Raw genomic sequence first — 22,227 nt, forward strand, 5'->3', positions numbered from 1 at the left:
AAGAGTCTCTTCAGGTCTGCTACTAGCATCGTCAAATGTTGTTAAAGATTTATTGTAGATTTTGATGGTAGTTGATATTATATATAGGACGGCTCATAGCCATCTCGGTTTGAAGGCCTTTTCCCACCACCCGCCCGGCCTTCCCACCTGCCATCTCAGATACATGGAAAGCGCACGACATGAACTGATTGAAACCCTCTTCCCTCAGTCTTTATCGCAGACTACCTGCTCTCGGAGTCGGCCGGTGGCGTCGACCAGTTGCTCACACTGGTTGGCTAGGGCATACCAGGCATCTGCGTCGTAGACCGACTGTTCGGGAAGAATGAGATTGAGTCGGTCGATGCTGGCAATTATGCGCGCGATTTGAATAACATAAAGCATGAACGTATAGTCGTGCCGCTCTCTTTCATGGCGGGAGCCCAAGCGAAGCCGGGGGTCGACTATTTCGTAGTATTCACTGAGTGCGTAGTAGAAATGCCGGTATTGCCGAATGACTCCGTTGCAGACCAAGTACAAGAACTCTCGGAGGGCTTCCTCCCTGGGGCATGTCTTGCAGAGGCTCAATTGTTCGACCGGGTCGATGATCCGCTTTAGTCCGTCGCAGCCGCCATACAGGCGGACAGTTTCAAGGGCCTTGTTGATGGAGGTGGTACCCCCAAGACCGTTATCCAAAGCGTCGAATAATATTGAGCAGCAGTTACATTCGGTGGGGGCGTCAGGGGAGGGGACATCAGGAGAGGTGATGTTAGAGGGGCAGGTATCAGAGTAGGACGAGGAGATGTCAGAGGAGGGTGTAGTGGTGGTGGTGGTGTTAGAGAAGGTGTCGGGAGTTGAGGAGTTAGGAAAGGGTGATATATCAGAGAAATAAGAGGCACCAGAGTGATGAGTTTTCGAGGCGTTGTGGTTACGTACACTACGGTGCTTGCGGCAAGTTGAGATCGAGTCATTTCTAGTAATATTGCTTGTCGGAAGGCAGGTTGGATAGAGTGTGATGGGTCTGGAAAGGGGACGGCGGATTGCACCACGCCTAGCGAGTGTGCATGGAGGAGTAAGTTCATTGGGTGGAGTGATCATGGGGGTAGGAGAGAGGAAACTGTCACGTCTAATGCGTATAGACGGCATGGTGTTGGTAGCCATGTGTTCGATCTCTAAAAGGAGTAGGTAGATATGACAGTTAGAGGCTAGTATAGAGTATAGCGAGGCTGCTTTCTGCTAGTCTCGTAGGATGATAGCGTATTCTGCGGGGTTTCGTTTGCAGATAGTCTAATTTCGAGGTATTTGAAGTACTATGAGGCGCTTAACGACGAAGTTGAGTAGTCGATCGTGAGCAATAGAAGCGTTGACGAGGAGAAACCTGGAGGAAGGGCCCAGAACCCCGTAGGGATTGACATAGTCCCACAGAAATCTAGACCCATGGTTGTATATGATTCCTTCACTTGTAGTTCTTGCTGCGAGCCAATACATTCTGCCTTTGTATGGGATCATGAGGTAGGCATGACCGTATTCTTATATATGCCTACCTCATGCTCCCATAAGTAGGTCGCCTCGTTTCAAGATATCGGACTTGACCGTAGGTAGTGGTAATTGTAGACTAACACAGGCGATGAAGTAGCTAGAAAACCTCACTAGATGACAATGCCAAGTATCATGCTTGGAGCAGAGCAATTGCATGGAATAACCCGTTTGGGTGTCAGGAAAGGCTGCTTCGCTCATTATATAATTATCAGGATACTTGATTTTCGAGCGGTTCGTATGTTTGTCTTTCCATACGGTACATCTTCCTGAAAAGTATGACCGGAGACAGAAACAGTCACAAGAGTGTTCCTTAAGCCTAAAAGGGGTATATAATGGTCAATGTGACGTGCTTTCGTTTGTCTTGAGTCAGAGAGAACACACCAATGAGCAAATCAATACTGATACTGTATACAGTCACCTTCTACGATATGAGCCAGCCTTATGTCACTGCTCTTAGCAAGATAAATGATGATGTCTGCCTGAGGCAAACGCCAATATCGCTATTGATAGATGCGAGGATGCGAGAGAATCCATGTATAATGAGGTTGAATGATAAAGCATTGGTTCAGGGTAGAGACTGAATGACAACACAACCGAATTACGAATTTGGACACATGGTGGCTCAGTCGAAGATCTTGACAGCAAGAAAGCATGGGCCTAGATGATCCGAGCAGGTCAAGTGGTGTTAGAAGTGATAAGGAGGGAAAAGGGTTGCAGATCAGACGAGCTCGGACGGGGTTGGATTGGTTGGCAGTCGGTGACCAAAAAGACTAGTCTGCAGCTTGCAGGTGCCCTATTAGGCAAACATCCTTCCTGCATTCATTAAGAGATTATTAGGATCTGGTAAATATTTATCTAGTGGATTTGGAGGGCTTGTTGAGATCTAAAGTAGATGATAAACTACCACGGATGGGTATAGAGAGAGAGAGAGAGAGAGAGAGAGAGAGAGAGAGGAATGTCGGGGATCCACACAGGGAAAAGTGGACAAGAATAGCATCCAACAAGATATAGACTACTACTTGACTTGGACTCCGTAATGCTGTGGGATCCGCAGAATGGCCACGGCGGGGCCACAGGGCTGAGCACCAAGAGTAGTTTTACTTTGGGAGAAGAAGAGGGGACAGACAGACAGACAGACAGACTATCTACTATTTAAATCAATCAATCCAATGCGTCCATTTTCGTTCTAAATTTAATTTATTTAGTTAATTACTGGTCTTGGATGGTGTCATCACCCGCAGATTATCACTCCCTTTTTCCTATTTCTCTTTTCATCTCTTCTTATTAGTATTCTCTCCTCTCCATTTTCTTCCCGCTGCTGTTTTCGCTCTCCGCTTTCCCCTCTCTGCTTTCCTGCTGCTTTCTTGCTTTTGCTTCCTCCCTCCCATCTTCTTCTTCCCCTTCTTCCCCTCTCTTCATCTTTTTATCTTTGCGCCCGTTCCTTTCTCCTCTCTATCTCTCTCCCAGTCTTATTGCTTGTCGCACTTCCCTGTGACCCTCCCATTGATCTTCCAAGCAAAGTGTAAATCGTGGGGTGAGGCGCACGCCGAGCATCCACCTGGAACCAAAAACGTCATCATCATCCACAGCCCGAACCTTGGCCGCAACTAGGCAGACGGATTCTACGCTGACTTCCCCTTCTAGAATCTTAATTTGATTCTATTCACCATCACCCCTGTCAGCTGCAGTTATAAAGTCAATGATTGCCCGACCAGCAGGTTGAATCCCCACCGTGCTCGAGCAACTCAACCATGACTTCTGCGGACCTCTCCTCCGTTCCCAACGGAGTCCAGTCGGGCGCTGCTGCTGCTTCCCCAGCCGCTTCCAACCCCGCGCCCGGTCAGATCCTCACCGGAAAACAAGAACATTGTCAGTTTTCCCGATCGCGTCCCGTTGAATCGCTTTGGAGTCTTCGAGGGTCTCTTTCTGACCGATGCAGATCTCAAGCGCGAACTCATCGCCCGCCAAGTTCAGAGCGAAATTTCCGAACTGAATTCGCCAACCGCTCTCCGACGCTTCGGTGCCCCTTTCAAATCCGAATTCGGCGAAGTCGCGCCCGTCGACTCGGAGCTTCCCATCCTACGATACATCTTCGTCCACCATGTGCGCAATTTCCCCTTCCTCGATCAAGCTCGCGAGAAGGAGTTCTGGCAGGATAAGTTACAAGTGGTTCGTGTGTCCCCGATCCAATCCGTTTTGCACATCTCGTAATTGAGAATTAATCGCCCGCCCATAGTTCCTCGAATCGTTCGCGACGAAGCATGTATCCTCCTCCGAAGATCGTCTGGAAGAGACCAAGCGTCGGAAGTTAGCCCGGAAGTGCGAGAAACTGGTCGAGCTGATGATGGTCTCGGGTATCCCCACGGCATCGGGCTACGAGGAGCGGATCCAATTCTCGGAGATGGAGGTGGTAGACCGAGGGGCTAACGAAAAGGGGCTGTTGGTCAATATGCCGGAGGGTCATGCCATCCATGGCTGGGACGTCAACGTGGCTGCCGTACGCGTTACCTCGGTCAGGAGGACGGTGCGATACCACCAGCATGCAGTAAGCGTCTCCGTGGTTGTGTTATTGGACTTCCCCACTGATGCACAATTTAGGAGTTTATCCTTCGAGTGCGCCGCGACGGAAAGCCCGATCTCTTCGTGGCTCGACGATATGGCGATTTCGCCAAGTTTCACAAGCGACTACGCACGGAATTTCCAGGCAAACCACTCCCACCCCTTCCCCGCAAGAACAAATCCTCCACGACAACGAGCTGGTTCGGATCGGCAGACGATGAAGCATCCTCAGTGTCGTCGGTTTCAACAGTGGGTGTCGCTGTGGTTGATGACGGCACATCCTCCCGTAACTTGGCCCCCGGAAACCACCATCAGCGGTCGTTGTCGCGGTCATCCAGGCGTTCCGTAAGATCTCCCCGAGCTTCCAGCGACGGGTCGAGGGAGACGGTACTTTACCGCGAAGAGCAGAGAGTTTCTCTTCGGGCGTTCCTTCGGACCTTGCTGCAAAACAAGCGTATAGCTGAGACAAAGGCCATGGAAGAGTTCCTCACAGCGGACCCCATCATTTTGAATGAGGAGGAGGTGCTGGACATGCAGAAGCGCAAAGATGTCGATGCGGTGCGCATAGAGGAGCAGAAGCGGTTCTACGAGATCGCCAGGGCGCGTGCAGCCGAATTGGACGTCTACATGGAGAACTTCCGCCGCGACATTGTGGAGAGCAGTAAGTCCTTGCTGAGGTCCCGATCAAAGGCTTATTCCGCTGACAACAGAATTACAATCTAGACGGTTTGACCAAACTGTTCGCTGAAATCAAGGAAAAGCCCACGGTGCAGGATCTGAGTCCCAAGTATCAGAAATTTGCGGAGTGGCTCCGGATAGAGTACGTTTTTAATGGAATACCGTGGCTCTGTATTCAGACTAACCAAACACCAGGGTTGCTGCAACACTTTACCACCTTTTCCTGGCCGAGGATAATTCCCCTGAATTGTTCGCGCAAGCTAAGCGAATTCATTCGCTTGTCCCGTACACTTTGTTGAAGAATGTTATTCGTATTGCCAACCCCGCGGCCGTCATGGCAGGAGTGCTGGACCTGTTCTTGGCCCAACCCTTCGGCTCTCGATCCCTGCTCCAGCGGATCTTCTCCATGACCCTCAACGATGGCATCAAGGCCTTCCAGAAATCGATCGATGCGTTGGCTGCCAAGGTCGACGATCCCATTCTTTGCCAAAAGTTGAAAGCCTTCACCGATGCCGACGAAGAGGTCAAGAACGAGATTCGTGCCGAAGCTGCCGCCGAGGATGTTGACATTATCGTGGCCATCCTCCGTAGCGAGTATCTGCAACCAGAGCTGGCTCCAGAGCAATTCGGCAAGGTGTTCAATGGATACGTAGCATGGAACCAAGCCGTGGACAATGTTGAGGTGGAGATGCGCGAGGGGGCGCATTGGTTTGCGAACTTGAAGCAGCTTTTGAAGCTGTACACTCGTCAAAGAGACAAGGCTATGATGTTGAGCATCGTAGAAGAGCCAACTACTCTTCAGCTGTTCCGCGACCTCTTCACCATCTTCTACGAACCCCTGGTGCGCGTCTACAAGTCTGCCAACGTCTATAGCAGCATCACCGATTTTGCACATTTCGCCGACGATGCGATTGCGGTGATTGAGAAGTGTCAGCGGCAAGATGTGTCGGCAGATCCGAACCAGACCGTACAAGCCTTTATCGACCTGTGCGAGCGCCATCAAAGTAGCTTCTACAAATTCGTTCACGAAGTTCACCTGCACGACAATGGCCTGTTCAGTTCTCTCATGGCGTGGATCGAGGAGATTCTCGAATTCCTGCGCAAGGGGCCGCGTGGAGGTGCGCTCGATATGAACGCCTTGCTTCGGGGAGCCACGGATTTCGTGCAGATTGACAAGGACAAGGCCCTGGAAGAGATCAATGCCCTGATCAAGTGGCATGAAGACCGAAAGCGGTGGCACTTGAACAAGACGCGGCAGAAGATGGCCGCTGAGGGCACGGCACATGACGGATACTTGGGTAACGCGTCATTCCGAGGCAGCGACTTTGGCCTCGACGAGGTATGTGTTCATGACTATCACTGATGCAGTTGTGTAGCTGTGTGCTAACAAGGGAATGCAGGCCGACCTGGAAGACCTTGCCATCTCGGACGCCGAGTCGGAAGCATCCGAAGATCTGGACGACGAAGAGGACCTAGACCCGATCTCGGCGGAGCGCAGGCGGCGGGTCAAGCAGCAGGACCAACTTCGGCGTACGGCAGGCGAGCCGGTCAAGCCGGACATCAGCGAAATTCTCAAGTTGTCCGAGTCATTTGGCGTTATGTTGCGACAGGTACTTGCGGAATAAGTGTGGTTGCATTGTTAAGATACCCTAGAGTCTATACAGGCCTTGTATACATCGTTGATTCTGGTTTGTTGGAGGTTGAGATCTTGCATGGGATTGCTAGATGGGCTAGAGAGGGACATGATCTGATCTGTTCGGGGCATTGAAACTGTTGTATACACCTAATATCTTTATTTTAGAGCGGACCAAGACAGATTGCTTGGCTTTTTTTTTCTTATATTTTTCTAGAAGTATGGGAATTGCGGACCACTTTTCGCGGTGGAAAGTCGATCTTCCGCTGTCATGTCTCCGTGTGGGAGACCCACAGTTTCCATGGCGACAACCAGTCCATCCCTCGATCTATCCCTCCATCTTTATTCTCGAATCTGCAGAAGTGCCTCTCAGCATGATCTAGTAACTCTTAAGCCTATCCTTAATTATCTTTACTACTCGATCATGCTCTCTCCCATGAAAGCCTATGGCAACAGTCCATCGCCTCATTCGCCTCGCACAGCGGTTCCTCTGCGGGGTCTCTTCCTCGATGGCGTTTGGCGCTGCAACTGTCCAGAGCGTCCTCCAGCCGTGAAATTCCAAACCAAGAACCACGGTGTGAACCATGGACGATGGTGTACGTAGTTAAGATTCCTTTCTGATCTACCAAAGTTACATCAAAAGCCAATACCACTTCCGACTCCCTAGCTAACCACTGAACCCCGCACCCCCACCCCTCACAGTCTACGTCTGCCAAAAGCCCCAAGAGAAACGCTGTCGCTTCTTTCTCTGGGCCAACGACGCCGAAGTCCGCGAGAAGCACGCCGTTCTGACGAACTCTCGCACTGAACCTGCCGCGGATTCCTTCTCCTCTACTACCACCACTGCCACAATTTCTACCCCCGAGACACCCTCCAAGAAACCACGACTATCCGAAGCGGGTCTTCTGACCCCGCAAACTGATCGTACGGTAAGATTCGGAGGTATGGACTTGGACAATAGTGGAGCCAGAGGGAAAGGAGGACGCTTGAGTGCAACTATGCCCCCGCAAAGCGCCAAAGCGCGCATGATGGCTGAAGACTTTGATGAGTTTGAATGGGAGGATTCAGATGATGCGGTGGTGGAGAGTATACTTAGTTCTCAGGGACAGAGGCAGCAACAGGCTGCTGCTGCTGCTGCGCCAATGCGACAGCCAAATCTTGGACCTCCCAAGACGCCGTCCCGAGACGCAGTTGGGGCTTCTGCGCCGGGGAAGAGGAAGTTCGATAATATATCGGATATGGATGCGCAGGATGGCTCGAAGACGGAGGCCTTGACGCCGACTTCGTTGGCTAGATCGTTTACGGATCGGGCCGTGTCGTTCTCGTCTTCTGTGCCGCCGTCGTCGTTGGAGGTTTCGAAGACGCCTACGCCGGTGAGGTTTGGGACTAGTCCTGCTACGGGCGGAGAGAAGGCTTCGTCTGAGCTGGCTGCACAAGCTGTTGAGATCCTGGATAGGAATAAGGTGGTGATGTCAGAGAAAGCGAAGGGTGAGTTGATGGATCTCTTGCAAAAGCATGACTTGAAGGTGAAGGGGATTGTCCGGGGACGGGACATTTCCAGGATTGCGTTGAAGAAGAAGGACGATCAGATCAAAGCATTGAATGAGCGAGTAGCAATGCTGGAAAGGAGGTGAACTGTTAAGTGGTTGCGATGATACCCTATCAATATGTGGTTTGTATTCCTCTGTTGCGTCTTCGCGTGATGATCTGATGACAATGTCCATTCTTGCTTTATGAATGTATCAGGGTCTGCTGGCGGATTTCCTAGGTAGATTATTCGGTAGCTTTAGCTAGATATTATTGAACAATTTGACTACCCTTACTATCTTGTACTCAATCCCTCCATAGTCACCTGTAGAAGACATGTGATCCCCCATATCAATCTTATCTTCCCATCACGTGCCGATAAGCCACGGAGTCACAGCCCAATTCCAAAAGTCTAAAAAATGTCGCGATCCTCCCACCAAACGAACAACGAGATCCCAGCCAGTCCATGCCAGCCTCGCATTTTAGATACGTCGACTAGCACAGACCGCCAATTCCCCACCCCCAAATATCCAACTAAATATACTGCCCATGTCCATGGAAATCGACTCCGAACCCACCCAACCGCTCCGCAGCGACCTCCCCGCCATGTTCCGTCCTCCAGTGAACCGGGCCATGAGAGTCCTGGACCGGTCCTTCTTCAAGAAGACGGTACCGATCTCTGCGGCAGCGATTTTCAAGACATCGGATATCTCCAATGTGCGGAAGGAGTTGACCAAGAGCCGGGATATGCTTGTGCTGCCGAGATTGGGCTCTATAAGGGAGATTAAGATCAATGATTTGGTGCATAAGTGTCTTTTGTTGAGGGAGGATATTAAGCATGATGGTATGACCACTGCCTCGGCTTTGGAGATACTATAGTATTAGGGTTATGCTAACGGGTCTAGATACTGCGACATGGTCGCCGACGATTAGTGAGCTTGTGAAAAAGGGAATGGTTGGCGTTAAGCCTTATGATTTGACGTTGGATTACGATTACTGGACTTATGGTGCGTGGGAACGATGCTTCGCTGTATGGGAAATAAAGGCTAATAGGAGCAGCGGATATCATGTCCTGCATTCTGCCCGACGACATGCTCGATGAGATCCCTCAGGGATTCACGCAAGTCGGCCATGTTTGTAAGTCCTCTTTATCTTGCACCTCTCAGGCCCATGCTGACGAACTAGCGCACCTCAACCTTCGCGAGCAATACCTGCCGTACAAGCACCTACTTGCCCAAGTCCTGCTGGACAAGAACCCCAACATCAGCACCGTCATCCGCAAGACCGAGGATGTGGGCTCCCACAGCGAATTCCGCACGTTCCCCTTTGAGCTGCTGGCGGGTGAGAACAACCTGAACGTTGTCCAACACGAGCAACACTGCGAGTTCCGCTTCGACTACTCTCGCGTGTACTGGAACAGCCGTCTCGAGACGGAGCACCGTCGTCTCGTGGACAAGTTCCGCCCCGGAGAGATGGTCTGCGATGTGATGGCGGGCGTCGGGCCCTTCGCAGTGCCCGCAGGTCGCAAGAAGATCTTCGTGTGGGCCAACGATCTCAACCCCCACGGATACGAGGTGATGCTGGACGCCGTCAAGCGCAACAAGGCCGACAAGTTCGTCACCCCCTTCAACAAGGACGGTCGCGAGTTCATCCGCTGGTCTGCCCAGGCCCTCCTGGATTCTCCCCACACCGTGACCATCGAGCCCAAAGTGCGCAGAAGCAAGAAGGCCGCCGCAGAGGAGAAGGGAGAGGCGCTCCCCGCCCCGGAGGTGTTCCATCGCCCTAACGTCTTCCATCACTACGTGATGAACCTCCCAGGTAACGCCATTGAGTTCCTCGACGCCTTTGTCGGCGTCTACGCAGGCAAGGAGTCGCTCTTTGCCCCGCACACGTCTCAGCCACTGCCTAAAGTCCATGTGTACTGCTTCTCGGGCCACTCTGCGGACGAACACGACGACCACGTCGATATCTGCCAGCGCATCTCGGAGCGCATCGGACACACCATTACCACGGAGGACCGCGTCGGCGGCAGCGGCAACCAGGAGATCGATTTGGCCATCCACAATGTCAGATTGGTCAGCCCTAACAAGCAGATGTTCTGCGCCAGCTTCCGTCTGCCGAAGGAGGTTGCATTCCGCCAGATCTAACTTGCTATCGAGAAAACTTTTGAATCATCATATACGAACGATCTGCTTAACGCATAGCATACAGGCGTTTTGGCTATGGATATAGAAAAAGTGCCGATAAAATGTTGAATTGATACCCTTATACATACATTATTGTAAATAACTCACACCCCCTTGGAATAAAACATGCTAGACACATAATTCTACATCATCCCACTCACGGTTCAATACCTTTATTGTACCTATTACCATATGGAACCATACCCACCAAGGCGGTCACCCACTCACCGCCCCCTCATCAAGCTAGTAATCTGCCGGAACAAAACTCAACGCCTCCCCCGATCCCGCACTAACCAACCAACATCACCACCAGTGACGACGACGCGCTACCTCACTTTCGACGACCACCACCACCACCACCACCACATATCCCGAGCCACCAATCACACATATATATATTTACTCAGTTATCTGTCAAAATGAGCGTCCAACTCCCCCCCGCCACGCACCGCAAGCGCACCCTCCCACAAGGCGAACTCGAAGCCGCGTCGACGCTGAAGCTCGGCGCGGACCAGAACACGCATACGCTATCGCTGTCCGAAGCAAGATTGGTTATTAATAAGGTGTTGGAGAATAAGCGGAGGGGTGGGAAGAAGTATGAGGAGCCGGAGTGAGTTGTCCTATCTATCTATCGATCTTTTTCTTGTGCATTGGTCACATGAGTGAGAGGGTAAGGGGCTAAGGGCTAATACATGGTTCTTTTTTGATGGTTAGGAACCTTACGAAAACGCTCGATTACTTGGAGGTATTTGCGCGGTTCAAGGATGAAGAGAATATCAAGGCTGTCGAGCGGTTGTTGAATTCGCATACGGAGTTGGAGATGTTTGAGCGGTCGCAGCTTGGTATGTTTATTTATCTCTCCGGATGTTCTTACTTGGGAAGGGGAGAGGGAGTGTTGGGGGAGGTGTCATGGTCAGCAGCTAATTAAAAATAGGAAGTCTGTGCTGCGATAACGCCGAGGAAGCCAAATCGCTCATTCCCAGTCTGCAGCATAAGATCTCGGATGGCGATTTGCAGGAGCTGTTGGATGAGTTGACCAAGTTGCGCAATTTCACAGAGTAGCTTCGTGTCCCCTCCCTAATTTTTTATGCATGTTGTGTTTGTGTGTACGCTGCTGTACCATATGGCCATTCTATGAGCATGGGGTCTGTTTTTCGGGATAGCATGGAGTTTGGGAGTTATGACGCATAGTTAATTTAACTGTCTGTGCAGTAAGACAGGAGAGGGAAGAAAATGAAAATGGGAAAGAAGGGGGTTATCGTTAAGAAAAAATTAGGAAAATTGCATTGGCGGTTGCAGGACGATCATGTCGTCATGGGTGGTGGTTGTTCTTTTCTCTCTCGTTCCCTTTGTTTGGGATATGGGACGATATACACGGTAGCTAGTCAGTCACCATCTACTGTGTACTGCATACAGTGTTGGATAAGAAGCAGAGAACATGTGAAAATCCATGCATCCATCACACGACTCGAGTCTAGATGACCAACCTACCAGCAAAGGACTAGAGAGAGTTTAAACAGAGTGGATAACTTCACCAGTTCACCAGCACCATGACCATGCGAAAAGCGGAAGCTTGCCTGTTTGTTTGATTCAGTGGTTAACCGGTTCATCCATCCATTAGTAGTTGGGATGACACGGAGGATAGCTTGAACTGAAAGGAAAATGATCAATCAATCAATCTCATCCATGGGCCTGTTGAGAAGACTCGACCCGAACTGCTGAAAAAGTCTAATGCAGTATCGGTTGGATAATTGAAACCTCATGAGAGGCCCGAAGGATTGGACTAGATAAAACGCTCTAGTAGTAGTAGATAGTAAGTACGTACTCCATAGTAGTAAGGCAGTGCACGTTGCCGCCGACCTCCTGGTTGAATGACTAATGGTTGAATGGATGAGAGATGATGTGATCGCCTTCCCCGTTCGGAATAATTGAATAATGGAATTCCTTTCTTTCTTTTCCTTTTTTATTTCCCCCCCGGGAAAGGATGCAGCAGGATGACCTTTACATTAAGTAATGGGAATCCATTTCCAACTTAACTTTTAGTGTGCAAAGTTGTTGGTTTGAGCTGCACGCGAGCCTAATCTGGATGGGGATTTACATTGATTGATTATAGAAACTAGACTAGTACGAGTATTGACTGACGCTCGGTCGGGCTGATTTCTCCCCGGAGATAACATTTAATCTCGGGTTTGGTACTTTTCTTCAATTTTTCCCTTACATCATGTATCTATGGGCCCTACTGGCAAAGGACCTGCAACACCACCATGGCATACGATTCAAAGTACTTAATTAGAATTATTCCATCATTCGTATCAGGTACTTTCTGATGTCACAAACCAATTTTAATGGAACACAAAAAAAGCATTCCATCCACCGGCGCTGTGTACTCCGTACCTGAGTCACGAAACCGTCGCGCGGCCGGGAAACCTTAGTCAACGGATACTACGGAGTAGTCTAACTATTTGAGTAGTATACTGGACAAATGGACAAATGTACTACTGCAGCTCAGTCATAACCATTAGATAATGAACAATGACGGTCAGCAGAGATGCCCAAGGGAAGGTCACTTTCCCACCAATCAGTAACCCGGGGATTTTCCCGCCGACCTGCATCATATTACTATTTCATTTCTATAGTAAGTACGGAGGAAGTCGTCAAAAAAGCCCACATGGACTGGACTCATGGGGGGTGTGGGTGGACTTTACATGCTTTGCTGGGAAAGCTGTGGGGAAAAGCCGTCCAGCTGCAGGGCCGATCCCCGTTGCCGGTATCGCGCTATGCCGATTTCAAGTCTATTACAGGGGTTGTGATTGGTGGGTGAAGAGCGTTATCGGGATGATGTGATTGGGAGCTGTCTCTGAGTAATCCCTGCTTGGTGAGAGGGTTTGAGCATTTCCCCGGCATGATAGGTCGGGAGAAACGGGCACCAGATCAGTTTATTCACTAGTATTAAATGACTATGGTTAAAAAGGGAAACTGTATGTATGTATGCATAATATGTGCCAACAATGAGACCATATGGCATAAGCAGCAATTCACTATATATATAAATATAACTACCAGTCCTTCAAACTCTCGATTAATTTGCGATCCAGTTCAACTACTTACCTGACGGTAGAGACTCCGGCAATTCTCTCAACCCCAAACTTTCCCGGACGAGAAGTTGCAATTCTCAGTACGTAATACCAAGGCCACCTCGGCAGCCAACCGATCGGGGATCCAATCAGGCGGACGAGGCTTATCTGGACGAGGAGGTGCAAGGGCGCAGGAACTTGAGGCGAAAAGTCGCCGGGTGGCCATCCAGCATGCCTGGCCACCTTTCTGTTACGTGTGGAAAACACCCGCCAGTGTTGATCGATCGCTTCATCCGGAGATTCTCTTATTGATCCTGATGACTGTTTTTCCCAATTTCCTGTCTGGTTTACCTCATGCCAATTCCATTACTAGTTATAATCAACTGAATGGACACTGGATGAGATGAAAGACCGAGACAGAAAGAGAGGGAGAGTAAGGGAAAAAGAGGAACTAAAGGGACTGAACCAACTTTTGTGTCATTGTTCTAATGACTGTTGTCTACTACTACTATATATGTTCCTGACTACCTTCCCTTCTTATGCAAAACACCTTTTATCTACTACTATCTATTACTATTACTACTACTGCTACTTCAGTATCACTATCTAATAGGAACTGAAGAAAAGAATATTACTACTACACCACACTACACTACTACCAACTACCAACCCTACTACTACCACTACTATTATCCAGCCAGTGCAGATCCATGGCCCTGATATGATCAGTGCTTACAAGCAATCAGATCCTTCCCTGCTCTCCGCCGTCATCCTATTGCTGTGACAATAATTTTTATTATCATTTTATTCTTATTACCTACATCTTTTTATCAGTTCCTTTCATTTCTGGAGTATATCTCCATCTCCCCGAATTTGGGCGGCTCCGGTTCCGCTGCTCTCTTGTCCACCACAAGCTTGTACTCCCCGACTTTCTCGTCCCCCCATTCGATCAATCCCTCCCTTACTTCCTACTACTGCCTTCCCTATCTACCTTACTACTTTACTTCTTACTCTATCTATCAATTCATTCCAATCATTTCAATCAATCAGCATCCGTCGGTCTGCTTACGCCTACTCCGACTGATAAGCTTCTCCCCTGCGGTTCGTACGTGGCTGGCAGGCAACCCGTCCTCTCACTCCGTACTTGCTCTGTTCATTGGTCGGTGCGTTGCGATAGACGGGATCACCGCGCGACACTCAAACCACCCCCGTCGTCAAGACTGGTGGTCTGCAGTCAAACCCCAGATATTTCCAATCCCAATTTGGTGAGGGGTCCTGGCTTACGCCCTGGCTACTGCTACTACTCCTCTAGCCTTCCTAGCCTCTTTCTCTATCTTCTGTCTCCTGCCCTCCGTGCTTTCCATTGCGGAGCTCGTACGGCGGAGTCTCCGACGGCCCCGGTTCATTTACGTGACAAGAATCCCCATTGATTGTTGTCACTATCGCCCATCTCTGATTAAAATTATTGTTTCGGTGACAATTCGTGAGATTTTGGGCCTGCGAGTCTCGCCGCCTATCTACGCATCTCCGGCTTGTCTCCCCGGTTTGCTCCTGCAGTGGCCACTCTTGAGTTGGCGTTGCTTATCGCTCCATCCGGTTTATCTTTCGACCTGTCCATTCACCCCCCCTCTGAATGGCTGCCGTTATCACTCTCCAGTCGTCCTCGACGACGGGGCCAACTGCCCCTTCTGCAGCTGCCTTTCAACAGTCGCCTGCTTCTGACCACCACCACCACCAACTCCTTCGACCCCGGGTCCAGCAGCAATCCCAACCCCAGCCATCACACGCCCCCCAACCCGGTTCCATATCCACGCCACAGTCGCCAGCATCATCCATTGGCACCCTTCCCCGTGTGACTGCAGCAGGCCGGGATGCGCCCAGTTGCGACGCCTGTGTGCGCAGAAAGAGCCGGTGTGCTATTAACGAAATGATCAATAAATGCTATTCGTGCGACTTCCACCGCCAGGACTGCACCTTCACCTTGTCCGTGACGAGTCGCCCCGGCACAGCGGATGTCACGTCGAAAAAACGTAAATTGGACGACGCCGATGCCGAAGAAGTGGAATCCCCCAAGAGGTATGATTTCACCGGGGCGTCCTCAAGGCCGATCTCGGACGTCCCTGCCCTGAATCTCAATTCGGAACGCTAATTTGGGTACCCGCTGCCAGGCAATCTACTACTCTTCCCCCAGCCTCCAACAACCCAGACAGCTCCTCCCGCCCTACATTGAACAACCACCACATCCTCACGCCGGCCTTCTGGTTCCAATCCACACAGCATATCGGCCTCACCACGGAACTCGAGCCCGCCCTCCTCGAGTTCTTACCCTTGGACCAGAACAACGAAGGGTGTGTGGCCTCGTCTCGCGTGCGCAAGTTCGGTGACGACGGCACCTTCATGAGGGTGGTCAACACCCGTTCTCACGCGGACTCCCCGCAAACCGCTACGCTCGATGCCATTGAAAGCCTGGTCGCCCCTTATGGCTCCACCTTGGTGGAGAAGTTCTTCGAGCATGTCCATCCTAGCTTTCCCATCCTCATGGAGGATAGCTTCCGTCAGTCCTACCGGGCACGGACCGGCCTGACGCCGTTGCTATTGTCCGCCGTCTATGTGTTGGCGTTGAAGTTCGTTGATGTCGGCTCGGCCTCGCAGTCCGTTCGACGGCCGGATGCCGGCCGGCTGGAGAGCACGGCCCTCAAGCTGCTGACCGAGTCCCTGCCCTATGCGTCTATGTCGACGGTGCAAGCCGGCCTGCTGCTCATGCAGCGGTCCAACCTCGCCACAGCGGCCTTGAATGCACAATTGGTGACCGCCGGGTTCGAGCTGGGTCTGCACCAGGACTGCTCTAATTGGCGGATGGAAACGTGGGAGAAGGGTCTCCGGAAACGCTTGGCATGGGCACTATATATGCAGGACAAATGGTCCGCTTTGGTGCATGGCCGTCCGTCTCATATCGTGTCGTCCAATTGGATGGTTCAGGACCTGGTGGAACAGGATTTCACCGATGCCTTCTCGGGCACATCCGCCCACGATGATGCCCCCGTCGGCCATGGTCCGTTGTCCTTCTGCCACATGGTGGCCTTGACGACGATATTGTCCGATATTCTGGATCGTTTCTATACTCTTCAAGCGATTGAGGAATTCCGGACGGCCGGGAACAACCGTACCCGGATGATCCTGGAGCGCGCCAAGCCGGCTCAGATCCGGCTGAAGGAGTGGTTTGGTCGCCTACCCACCCAGCTGAAGATGGACTCGGGCGGTGATATCTTCGAGACGGTCAATGAGGACAATTCCCGCAACGGTGCTTTGCATCTGGCCTATTTCGCCACAGAGATCACTCTCCACCGTTGTATTGTGCGGTCCCTCTCCCAGGACACCGCTGACGCCTACCTCTCCCATATCTGCCGCTCTGCTGCCAAGACTCGCCTGATTTCCGCCATGGACTTTGTCAACCGTCTTCGTCCGATGCATCTGAGGTCATTCTGGCCGGCTGCCGCGCGGACGAACTTCGCTCTCATCGGATCCTTTGGTGTTTTGCTTCGAGTCACCGCTCCTACCAAAGAAGAGTCGGAGTTCTACCGTCTCCGACTGTGCGAATACAGGTGGACGCTGAGTGTGAGCAAGAAGGACGCTGAGTTCCTTGAATTCGCACTGGAAAGCCTCGACAGCGCGACCAACCTCGATCACTACGTCCCGGAGAAGCCCGGTATCGATGAGCTTATGACCAGCGCCGCTAAGCCTACCATTAATGCTTCCCGCTCGGGCGCGAACGCCCAGCTGGAGGACTCGATGGTCGAGCTGGAACAAACCGGCGAGAGCGGACGCGGGGGTACCTCGTCCGTTATCTCGGGTCTAGCATCTCCTGCAACCTCGATCAGCGATGACAGTGTACAAGACGCCTCAATTCCCCCGCTATAGTCTCTATACCCTCTTTCCCACCATTCAACAAATCTACGGCTGACGCGATACGCGTCCTTACGCTCACCAACAACCTTTTGATGCCCTTGATGACCACAACTACCGCCTTCGCATCTCTGATTACCGATCTGGCGCATTCTGTGATTATTTATCCGACCTCGATGTTTTCCCGGGGTTTCCGTTTCTTGATACCTTGACTGTTATATGTTTGGCTGCACTCGCTTGGAGTTGTGCGTTGTGCTTGATGATGATCGATCACTGTTTTGATTCTTACGAACTAATTCCCCGCCCGGCTGGATGACTGGATGAATGACTGCACTTCCGGCATGCATTGTATGTACATATGGGTTTGCTCTTGTTCTTTTATTTCTCTTTATACTCATGATGGATCCGGGACTGGATGGATAGTTATAGACTGGTTTGGTCATGGGATGGATAGATAGCGTGGATTTACTTTATGGACTGTCACGGTCATGGTCATAAAATTGCATTCTTTGATCAATATTTGCATCATCGTAAGACACGTAAGGGAAGTGAAAGACTAGTAACATATAGATACTAACTACATACCGCAATCTAACAACCTAGTCCCATATCCTTCTCTTGCTACTACCTAAATATCCCTACTGAAGCCATCTCTACCACCAACCAAGCAAAGCCCCCGTCAACAAATACACCTAGTCTCCATCCACCCACCCACTTGCCATACTACACCTCAAACCAATATACGTCCCTCATACTAATCAAAAAACCCCCCTTCATAAAACCTACACTGAAGTAGACAGATAAGTGGATTAACAGCGCAGAAGTTGTAAACGAAATAAATAATCAGAAAATCAAAATAATAACTACGGAGTAGCTACTAGGCATGAAACATCTCACCTCGCAGACACCCACCCACCACACCAGGTCTCCCCCTTCATCATCTGGCGGGTTTTAATAACGGATTTAGAATGGTTATTTTGAGTTGTGTTATGTTCCGAGTTGTGGGATATTTACTAGTAAGTTACTGTACTATATTTTATTTATTTTGTTTGGGTGGGGTGGGTGGTTTATTAAGGATGGGTTGTGGCGCAGGCTACAATACTAGTAGTAGTAGTAGTTGGACTAGTTGGACTAGCAAAGTATCCTGAGTAAGTTGTTTGTTGCAAGTCTAGTAGTAGTCTAGGTGATGCCTCGATACGGGGATCATCATCATCACAGTACTACGTTAGTAGTTTAGCGATTTTTCTGCTGCAGAGATGGTTAGGTTACAGAGACTACTGACTACTGTTTATTATCAGTTAACTCCAGAGTAAAATGTAGTATATTGCCATTGCGAGAAAAATAAATAAATAAAAAAAAAAATGTTTGTCCACCAAAGCCTATATAGTGCACCTACTAGCAAGATATAGGAAAACTTCATTATTTACCATCAAGACCCCCCCAAGAAAAACGAAAAATCGCCGCCCCCACTCCCAAACGCAAAGTCCTCCAATATCGTAGGGTCAACCAAATTAGCCAATATCTCGGCACGAGTATCTGGCTGTGAATCCTGGTTGAACAGCGAGAAGAAGAAATCGCTGTCTGTTCCGGGTGGGACTATTCCCGTGAGGTTATCCGCCCGGTTTTGCACCGCGGTTGGGTCAGTCGCAGTAGTAGCAGCAGCAGCAGCAGCAGTAGCGGCATCTATGCCGAAGTTTGAGGGCGGTGGTGGAGCTAGTGCCGATGTATGTGCTGCTGCTGACGGTACGAGGGAAGAACGACGGCGTGCGACACATGCGCGCGCAACTTCGAGAACCTCGCGGATCATTTCGGCACAGCGGCGCGCGACGACGATGTTGTTCATGGATTCGAAGATGTCGAGGCTTTTTTCGACGTCGAGGAGGAGGTCTTCGTCGCGAATGCTGGGGAAGCCGGAGAGGACGAGGTGGAGGAGGATCATGGCGCCGTAGAGGGCGTAGGTTGTGTTGTACCACCTGTCGGTTTTCCATGAGTTGGTGTTGTTTTGGAAGGGGGAAAGGGGGGGAGGTTACCAGGTTCGAATGTAAATTCTATGTAGGAAGGACTCGTACTGCATCTGGATGCTGGTTCTTGCGGCGTCGAGGCAGGTGTGTAGGTGTTGGAATAGATTAGAGGACTCGGTGCTGGATGCTGATGCGGCGAGGAAGGGGCGGTGGATTAGGATACGGGTGTTGTAAAATCCTATACATAGTTAATGAATTGGCATTCGGTCATGGTTATAGCTGTTGGGACTCACTTAATCTCAACACTAGCTTCTGTTTAAAGGCCCATTCGGTGTCGTTGAGTGAAGCTGCATCAATGTTTAGAAAGTGCGGCAGTGTGGCTTTCCAGGCAAGCAATTTGTTGTCGAGACTCATTGCGATCTGCGACATCTCGCTCATAGATCGCTTCGGTGAGTGATAGAGGAGATGGGATGCTTCAGACATTATTTGGGCTAGAGCTACCATCGCTGGTATCATAGCGACATGGTCGTCTTCTGCATCGGGGTCGAGTAAGTTGCCAGGCGTGGCCTATACCAAGATCAGCAGATGTACACAAGTGCTGTAGCAGGGTATTGCACCCACCTTCAGTGTTGGTAGTGAAACCTGATAATATTGGAGGTCTTTCATGCTGTCTAACCGCCCCGAGGAACAGCACATCTCACTACATCATGTCAGTCTAGTTGCATAGAAAAGGAAGGAAAGAATACTGACATTTCGTGAGAATAGATACACCTTTCCATATTAGCTGCCTGAATACAGATGAAGGAGCAATGCACTCACCACCAAGTCCTTCTGCCCTCCTTCCGCGTATCAATGGACACAGACGACATGCCCGATGCCAGCCCAATAGCAACTGCAGTCCTCACTGCCATGCCGCTGTACATGAAGCAGCTATGCGGTCGCAGCGCGTTTTGACAGAAGACACTCTAGTCACGAATCAGCAACAGATGGTATAAATTCAGGATGAGTAATACCCACCAGCAGCAAAAGAGCCTGTGCACTCTCTAGGCTACAGCTCTCAAACAAGTCACCGAGTGCTTGTTTTGCCTTGCCAAAGTAATAGTCTGCAAAGTCTAATGATGAAGGCTTGCTAGTAGCACCAGGTTTGCCCAAATAGGGAAGGTAATTGCAGTAGTGATCAAGCAGAGCTGTCTCGTGCGGGCTAGCGTTTATGGCACCCAGAGCTACCACGGAGAAATAGAGTCCTGAAAACTTCGATATTCCGCGTAAAAATCCTGGCCGCCTGGGCAGGACAAAAGCTTCATTTTCACACCGCCGCATAAAGTTTGTCTTGCACAGCATAGGGTGAATATAGTGCTTATTGCAGAAGTAGCTGCTGATGAACATTTTCTCGATTTCCAGTTGTGCCTCGTCTGAAAGCCTGTCAATTAGAGGTGTCAATTCATACCGGTGATCTGCCTTGAAGTCAGGTTGCTGTCACAGAGGTAAACATAGAGGCGTAACTTGCCCACAAAGCTTTGAGCATTAGCTCTGGTGTCTTCGGCATTTTCCTTCCTTCCCTGTCTATCATCTTCGGCTCCTCCGTTTATCTGCGGTGGGGAGTGGCTAGGATATTTTGGATTATACAGCAGGTTCACTATCGAAAGCTGTGCCTTGTTCGTCTGAGAGCTTTCAGACTGCTTGTCTGCTGGAGAATTGGGAGTCAAATGGTCTGCAGCTGCCTTGTCTGATAATGAATTGAGTGCCGCATTAGTTCCACCGTTCGTCGGGAACGAAGGCTCGTTGTCGGGAATGGTTAAAGGCTTGGTCTCTGCATGATTACGTGCCCGAGCATATAGATTTCCCAGGAATGCAAGATTCGACGAATTGCCATAAAACTCCGTGCCATTGGTATGGAGATTGACCCCACTCAACCCATCTCTGGATGCCGAGTCGCACAGCTCAGGTGTGGCAGCTATAGAATCTTCAGATTTAGGAAACATTTGCAGTGCTGGAAGGTCTTACCAACTATGCTATCATCATCTCGTTTAGGGGTGAAAACCGTAGGTGAGCTAGCATTGATATTGCCAATACTTCGCGCAACCCGGGGGGTATAGTGGTCTGGAGAGTCACTTTGGTGGAAGCCATTTTGGTTGCTCTGGCTCACATCTGGCCATGGTGAAGGGCGGGTCTTCGATCTGCTTGTACGTTAGATCCAATAGACGGACAAGCGATAATGTATGAGATCTGAGCAACACAGCGCGCAACGACATACTTTTGAGCTTCTCGGATTTGCGCCTGCCTCTTTGCTGCTGATGAGGCCTCATTCGGGCCTGCAGCGCGATAGAAGCAGTCCAGTGAATGGTCTAAGAATGAACTGTCAGTATGCGATTCGCCTAGAAGCAGTATGGCTGAGACTGAGAGCCGGCAAGACCGGGTTTTGCATACAAGCACAATAGGAGCACGGTTGGGCTTGGTCGCACTACCATTCGAATGTCAGTGAGTGAGTCATTGAGCAACATTGATCGCCGGCTGGTAGTCTGCAATAAATGTAGTCGCAAGGAAGCAAAAGGGTGGGCGCACCTTGGTCTTGCGCACCCGACAAGTCTCGCAGGCACGTGAAGCACGCGGCGGGCGCCGACGAGAAGCGCGGAGTTTCGCCGTCACCGGCTGAGAGTCGTTGCCGCCGTCCATGCCTTTCTCAACAAGTAAAGGCTTCGTCTAAACCCGATCGTATGATTATCGTGGTGTTCATGCCGCTTGCTGTTGTTGTTGTTGGTCAATCCTCCAGCTGATTATTAGCTTGCTCCACACTAACTTGGGTCGGCAACGCTAAGATTGGCCTTTTAACCAAAGCCCGGCTGCGATCGCCACCAACCGATGATGCCATCCCAAATTAAACCACCCTTGACCCAGGAACAACTGCGTCAGAGCCATCCGGGGTTTCGTGGGGTCTGGGGTCACTCAAGACAATGCTAATCTCTCGGACTTTGCGGCCTTGGGTGCTCCACGCCTACGGATAGACTGATACGCTGGTCAATGCTAAATGCTCCTACTGCTAGCCCGGATATATGATTACCAACTCGCCTATCATCAGTGGCCAACTACGACGGTCCCAGTAGGGGCTATCATAGCATGCAGCTGTGTAGCTGTGTTCAACAAAACACTCTGCCTGGTCTGTAGCCCTGCTCGCGGGTCTGCAAATCCAGTTC

The 22,227-nt window shown here is 50.5% G+C and overlaps 7 protein-coding genes across 7 annotated transcripts; 5 read left to right on the forward strand and 2 right to left on the reverse strand.

Annotated features, from left to right (window-relative positions):
* Nucleotides 1-204: 204 nt before the first annotated feature.
* AKAW2_10962A (uncharacterized protein) lies at nt 205-1,137 on the reverse strand (the record flags this gene model as incomplete). The annotated part of the gene is made up of 1 exon (XM_041693012.1): nt 205-1,137. One exon carries the CDS (start codon nt 1,135-1,137, stop codon nt 205-207), a length of 933 nt encoding a protein of 310 aa, XP_041537682.1.
* A 2,129-nt stretch (nt 1,138-3,266) lies between these two features.
* Nucleotides 3,267-6,377, forward strand: AKAW2_10963S (PX domain-containing protein; the record flags this gene model as incomplete). The annotated part of the gene is made up of 7 exons (XM_041693023.1): nt 3,267-3,384; nt 3,455-3,684; nt 3,752-4,060; nt 4,114-4,735; nt 4,798-4,894; nt 4,948-6,091; nt 6,153-6,377. The coding sequence occupies 7 exons, from the start codon at nt 3,267-3,269 to the stop codon at nt 6,375-6,377; spliced, it is 2,745 nt and encodes a 914-aa protein (XP_041537683.1).
* Nucleotides 6,378-6,656: 279 nt separating this feature from the next.
* Nucleotides 6,657-8,019, forward strand: AKAW2_10964S (uncharacterized protein; the record flags this gene model as incomplete). Its single annotated transcript, XM_041693034.1, has 2 exons — nt 6,657-6,981; nt 7,088-8,019. The coding sequence occupies 2 exons, from the start codon at nt 6,657-6,659 to the stop codon at nt 8,017-8,019; spliced, it is 1,257 nt and encodes a 418-aa protein (XP_041537684.1).
* A 442-nt stretch (nt 8,020-8,461) lies between these two features.
* Nucleotides 8,462-10,059, forward strand: trm5 (tRNA (guanine) methyltransferase; the record flags this gene model as incomplete). The annotated part of the gene is made up of 4 exons (XM_041693045.1): nt 8,462-8,756; nt 8,818-8,919; nt 8,972-9,049; nt 9,098-10,059. 4 exons carry the CDS (start codon nt 8,462-8,464, stop codon nt 10,057-10,059), a joined length of 1,437 nt encoding a protein of 478 aa, XP_041537685.1.
* Nucleotides 10,060-10,517: 458 nt separating this feature from the next.
* RPB4 (DNA-directed RNA polymerase II subunit RPB4) lies at nt 10,518-11,160 on the forward strand (the record flags this gene model as incomplete). Its single annotated transcript, XM_041693056.1, has 3 exons — nt 10,518-10,708; nt 10,813-10,940; nt 11,033-11,160. 3 exons carry the CDS (start codon nt 10,518-10,520, stop codon nt 11,158-11,160), a joined length of 447 nt encoding a protein of 148 aa, XP_041537686.1.
* Nucleotides 11,161-14,805: 3,645 nt separating this feature from the next.
* On the forward strand, nt 14,806-17,090 carry DAL81 (putative C6 transcription factor (OTam); the record flags this gene model as incomplete). Its single annotated transcript, XM_041693067.1, has 2 exons — nt 14,806-15,248; nt 15,341-17,090. 2 exons carry the CDS (start codon nt 14,806-14,808, stop codon nt 17,088-17,090), a joined length of 2,193 nt encoding a protein of 730 aa, XP_041537687.1.
* Nucleotides 17,091-18,504: 1,414 nt separating this feature from the next.
* AKAW2_10968A (Zn(II)2Cys6 transcription factor) lies at nt 18,505-21,709 on the reverse strand (the record flags this gene model as incomplete). The annotated part of the gene is made up of 12 exons (XM_041693078.1): nt 18,505-19,048; nt 19,106-19,274; nt 19,330-19,603; nt 19,658-19,736; nt 19,787-19,807; nt 19,856-20,001; nt 20,054-20,490; nt 20,544-20,990; nt 21,041-21,213; nt 21,291-21,381; nt 21,464-21,497; nt 21,599-21,709. The coding sequence occupies 12 exons, from the start codon at nt 21,707-21,709 to the stop codon at nt 18,505-18,507; spliced, it is 2,526 nt and encodes an 841-aa protein (XP_041537688.1).
* Between the last annotated feature and the right edge of the window lie 518 nt (nt 21,710-22,227).

The sequence above is a fragment of the Aspergillus luchuensis genome, chromosome 1, assembly GCF_016861625.1.
Source record: "Aspergillus luchuensis IFO 4308 DNA, chromosome 1, nearly complete sequence".
Taxonomy (NCBI): Eukaryota; Fungi; Ascomycota; class Eurotiomycetes; order Eurotiales; family Aspergillaceae; genus Aspergillus; species Aspergillus luchuensis.